This window comes from Gavialis gangeticus, unplaced genomic scaffold, assembly GCF_001723915.1.
Source record: "Gavialis gangeticus isolate Ggan-Ray unplaced genomic scaffold, GavGan_comp1, whole genome shotgun sequence".
NCBI lineage: Eukaryota > Metazoa > Chordata > Crocodylia > Gavialidae > Gavialis > Gavialis gangeticus.
This window is the reverse complement of record NW_017729030.1, coordinates 51,321,809-51,327,067: the sequence shown is the minus strand read 5'-3', so window position 1 is coordinate 51,327,067 and position 5,259 is coordinate 51,321,809. Positions and strand designations below refer to the sequence as shown.

At 58.8% G+C, this 5,259-nt stretch overlaps 2 protein-coding genes across 12 annotated transcripts in view; one reads left to right on the top strand and one right to left on the bottom strand.

Annotated features, from left to right (window-relative positions):
* LRBA (LPS responsive beige-like anchor protein) overlaps window positions 1-5,259 on the top strand; it is a 760,533-nt gene that overhangs the window by 479,697 nt on the left and 275,577 nt on the right. The gene's annotated exons all lie outside the window — the stretch shown is intronic.
* MAB21L2 (mab-21 like 2) lies at window positions 662-3,116 on the bottom strand. Its single transcript, XM_019522193.1, has one exon. It carries the CDS (start codon window positions 2,254-2,256, stop codon window positions 1,177-1,179), a length of 1,080 nt encoding a protein of 359 aa, XP_019377738.1. The 5' UTR covers window positions 2,257-3,116; the 3' UTR covers window positions 662-1,176.

Genomic DNA, 5,259 nt, shown 5'->3' with positions numbered 1-5,259 from the left:
CCCCCCCCCCCCCCCAGGTTTCACTGCTGTACTTCAAAACCGGAGGGAGGGAAGGAAAGAAAGAAAGTTTTCCCTTTGCTTTTTTTAAGGAAAAGCAAAAATCGAAGCCTTGCACTAACGTCTATTAATAATTCAAAGCAGATCTATCTATCTATCTATCCAGTCATTTCAAAGTCAAATGTACAGCTCAAGAGCCCTCCCCAATCAAGCCAAGACCGGTGCACTTGAAGAAGGGGAACAGAAGGGGAAAAATAAAAGTAAAAAAACGGATCGCGGTACTTTACCGAGGTGTTACCAAATCAAGTGTAAACCAAACAGACCCGGGCAAGTGTCGCCGCAGCATCGTGTCCCGGTGCTGTCAAAAGCCCGGCGCGATGCAAGGCGACGGTACATCTTTTTTTAAAAGACTTGGCCAGGAAGTTTCGAGTCAGGAAAAGCAAAGCAAAGCAGCCAAAGCCGGCGTGTGGCAAGCCTTATTTGCAGGAAGGGCATCGTCAGCTTGAACAGAAACCAAATCGGAAGAGGCTACAGAAGGGCTCCGATTCCTTTTTAAGCAAAGCATCAGGATTTAGGAATGCTTTTCTCCCGCAAAGTCGGGGGGAGGAGGGGCTGGGGAAAGCGACTTGCCTGAATTTAGGAAGAATTCACCCAAACGTCCACGTCAAGTTGAAGTAATATTATTTTTTTTTATTACTATTTGCAACAAGTCAGGCTCGAGGCGCATCATCCGCCCTCGGCCCCGAAATACAATTTCACACCAGTCAAACTTTTGCTGCTTTTTCTTTGTTTGTTTGTTTTTTTTGTTGTTCGTTTTAAAGTGAAATTTGTACATAGAGTTAAATAATTTTTTTTTCACTTGGTGACAAACATTCAGGCAAACGAGAGAGAGGTAAGAAAAGAAGAACTAGACACGGATCGGAAAGTGTACCTGCGTGGGGGGCGGTGTGGAGGTGGCAAAGTCCGAGTGCTTCTCTAGTGGGGGAGAGGTTTGTTTTTTCAAAGATTAAAAAAAAAGAAAAGAAAAGAAAAAGAAAAGAAAGTTGGCAGGGGCAGGACAGAGGAGAGTCTCTTCCGTGCAAGGAGGGCGGTAGCGCTCTGGCCTGGCGAGCGGCGCCGGGCGGCTCGGGGAGGGGGTCCGGCGCTCCCGGTGCAGCACAAGTCCTGGGCCGGGCCGCCCTATAGCTTGTCCAGGCTTTTGGGGTTGGTGAGGATCTCCCGGGCTAGCCGCCAGGTCTGTTTGGCCGCGCTCTCGAGGGCGGAGTGGGGCTTGCCCTGAAAGAGGTCGAGGTTGGGCAGGAAGTAGTGGGGGCAGCGCCGGCACTGCAGGCAGGAGATGAGCTGCAGCAGGATGCCGTTGAGGCGGTCGCCCAGGCACGCCTCGTCCCAGTCGGTCTCCCGCGGGTGCTTCTCGCACTCGTACAGCAGCAGCGTCTTCATGTGGTAGTTGTTGAGCGGCTGGCCGGGCAGCTCTAGGTGCCGGTCCCGCAGGGTCTTGAGCACCGAGAGGCACTTGTTGCGGCAGCCGCCCATGAGCAGGCGGTTCTCGGCCTCGCCGAACTGCAGCACCCAGGCGTCGCTCTCGGCCGAGCTCTGCTTGCCCGTCAGCGAGTAGCACTCCTTGGAGAGCAGGTTGAAGCCTTCCGCCTTCACCTCGGCCACGCGGTTGGGGCCGGGCCAGGGGATGTGCGGCATGGGCCACTGCGCCGCGCTGCGGGGCCAGATGCCGGTGCACTTGAAGGCGGGCGTGATCTGCACCACGTAGCGCTCGCGGATGCGGAGCTTGACCTCGCTCGTGTCCGCGATCATCTTCACCACGTCGCGGTAGCTGCACTTGTCCACGGCCTGGGCCACCAGCGTCTGGAAGCGGGAGCGGATCTTGCGCGCCGACAGGTAGCCCGAGGCCGTGATGAACTCCACCCAGAGGGACATGCTGCGCTTGCGGCCGTCGCTCAGCTTGAGCACGGCGCAGCCGGGCAGGGACCCGTCGTCCACGAAGTTGAAGACGCCCATCTGGTTGAGGTAGAGCACCACCTCGAACTCGGTGGGCGAGATGACCTCCAGGCCCTCGTAGCGGGCGTCGATCTCGCTCAGCGAGCTGATGAAGCGCGGCTCCTGCACCTCCACCTCCTTGAGCACGTCGGACACCACCTTGCACACCTCGCGGATGGTCTTGGCGATGGCCGCCTTGCGCGCCTGGCAGCGCTCCGTGTAGTACTTGTTGAGCTGGTACACCAGCTTGGCCTGCGCGGCGATCATGTTGGGGCACAGGTCCGGGCTGTACACCGGGCTCTCGCAGTACGTTGAGGGATCCAATGCTTTAGCGGGGGCTGCAGCTTCCTTCGCACGACTGCAGCGGCCCCAGCGCCGGGGAGAGCCGGCGGCTCCCAGCACCAAGCCCCGCAGCCCGGCCCCTCTCCCCGCCCGGAGCCGGGGAGCAAGCGGGGAGGCAGCGCCGAGCCGGGGGCAGCGCCCCCCTCTCCTCTTCCTCTTCCTCCTCCCGCGCCTGCAAAGTTTGGGCGGCTTGTGCCCGCGGGGCCGGGGGGAAGGTCCGTGCAGCCTCCACGCACCGCTGGCGGCGTCAGTAGGTCATGGACCCCCTCCCTCCCCCCCACAAAAAAAGCCCCAGAAGGATCCCGAGCAAGCCTCCAAACTCGTCCGGGGCAGCAGGCCGGTCCCGCGGCCTGGCAGGGCGGCGCTGACTTCCACCCCCCTCCACCCTCCCCTTTCCTCTCTCTCTCTCTCTCTCTCTCTCTCTCTCTCGGTGTCGATCTCTAGCGTCAGGCGCAGGCGGCCGCCCTCGGGCTCCGATGGCTCATTCCCGGGCTTGGAGTTGTTCTCAGAGCGGCTGGCTTTGGGGGGTCGCGGCCCCGCCCGCGCCTCTCGCTTCTTGCCTTTTATTTATTTTTAAAAAATTTTTTGCACGTTGGCAGCAGCAGCAGGAGGAAGAGGAGGAGGGTGCCGATGCTGTCCCCCGGCTTGCTTATCCTCCCCCCAGCCCTCCCCGCCCCCGGAGGTGCCCGCGGAGGCTGCGGCTCGCTGCGCCCCGGCTGCCCGCGCGCGCGGGTGTGCGTGTGTGCGCGGCTCTGGGGGAGCCGGCCCGGCGGGTAGTTTATGAATGGTCCCAGGCCCGGGCGACCGCGGGGGCGGAGCTCCCGTCCTACAATCGGCAGCGGAGCTGTCAGAGGGGCAGCCAATCCGGGCGGCCGGCGCCGGGCGCGCTCCTAGCTGGGCGGCCGCCGCTGCTGCTTCTGCTGGCGGCGGGGCTGGAGTGGGGCGCGCACACACACCCGCAGCCTCCCTCCCTCCCTCCCTCCCTCCTCCATCGCCAGCCGGCCGGAGGACAAGGATGCGGTCCGCGCCAGGGATTCAGTTCTGGGGAGAGTTGTGGCCTTGAGAGAGGTGAAAACAAAACCAAACAAAAAAACAAAACCAAACAAAAAGACAAGGGTGCAAGTGCATGAAGTGCATGAGCTCCGTCCCTGTGACTTGGTGGCCGGATTGGGGCGCGGAGGGAGGAGCGGGGTTGAGTTTGCTTTTATTTTAGGGGGTTGGTTTGGTTTGGTTTGGTTTGGTTTGGCTTGTTTGTTTTCCACCCGCCGGCTGCGAGGAGAAGCCGCAGGGCTGCTGGCTTGCTGGGGGAGACGCGTGCTACTTCCCGGCCAGCAGCAGTCAGGCCGGGCGGCAGCAGGGCGAGCGATTCTGGCGGTGCAACACAGCCGGCCCGGACACCAGGCTCGGCGCTTGCCACGCGCTCCGGACCGCCTTCCCCGCACTGGCTCGGCTGGGAAACGCACCCTTCGCCCGGCCAGAGTTTGTGGCCGTGCCCACGCGGCGTGGTGCGGAGCTGGGCGCAGCGCGAGGCTTGCAGTCGGGGGAGGGGGGCGGGGAGAGCCACCAGGAGCAAAACGAGCAGCCTCAGTGAACCCAGAGCGAAAAATCTCCGCGCGGAAAAGTAGCTAAAATAACAGGAAGGACACTTGATCCGAGCCAAAAGGCCAAGAGGCTTTTTGGTTATTAAGCTGTTAAGTAATAACCACGAGAACAGCGACAATTATGGTGAAAACAACAACCATCATGATAGCACTGGAGATAAGCGCGGCAAAGCCACTAATACCGGTAACAAGGATGATGGTGATGATTAAAATAAAGCAACCCTGTCACTCGCATTTGTCACGGTTCAGGGCTACGGGAGAATCCTTCCGCGTCCTGCACGTTACACTCGGGTGGGGAAGCAAAACCTTACTCCAGCTAACCTGCAGGGGTTTTAGTCGGTCCGGACCCTGCTTTTGTAGCCAGGGCTCAGTCCTGTGCAAATATGGACCAGACGCTATTGAACTGCTGAGTTGTTCATGTATATCTATGTGTATGTGTAAACGTATATGCGTGTATGTATGTGTGTGAGTGTGCGTAGATTTTCTATATATATATATCTGTGTGTGTATATACGTATGTATGTATATAAATATAAATATCTCACTCTTTTATTATGCAGCAATTGCAAATATCACTCCTGAATAACGCCCCCTGCAAATCGAGTCTACTTTCCTTGAGCGTTTTAATAGCAATGAGTGTGAAGAATTGGACCCTGTTGGTCTCAGAAAGGCCCTCCCCCCAGTGTTTTCGAGGATCTCTTCCTAAAATCCGTTGCCCCGTTTGACGATTTTATTTTAATTTTTTTCGCCAGATCGGCTGCGATGACACCTCCTCTTCTGGGCTTCCCATTCTCAGGCGGGAGGGGGGAGGGGAGATTTGCGGCGCGGTATTTTTGTTTGTTTGTTCGTTTGTTTGTTTGTTGCGGTGGGCTGGCTTTGTTTCCATGCAGACGACCGAGCTGGAATAAATCAGATCTCGCCAGTCTCTTTTTCCTGGTGTGTTTTAAAATTTCAGGCCGCGCGAGCAGCGAATAAAACCCCCCATTTTGGGGGGAAGGAGGAGAGCGCCCTGCTCTGCTCCTGGCTCCAGCCCCTTCTCGCGGGGTCCGGCAGCTCCTTCTCGTTGCGCCGCGGCAGCGGGATCCGGCTGCGCAGCGCTCGCCGCCAGCCCCAGCCCACGCGGGTCGTGGCTCCCGGGTTGGGGGAACCTCACCAGTTGCTGGAGCCATCCGATCCGATCCGATCCTCCTGTCTTGGATCTCATTCAGGGAAATAAGGCTCTTTTCTGAGCTGAGCTTGGACCAAAAAAACCAAAAACAGACGGGGCTCTGAATGGGATACCTGGGCGGGGAAATGCTGCCGGGGGGGGGGGGGGGGGGGGGGGGGG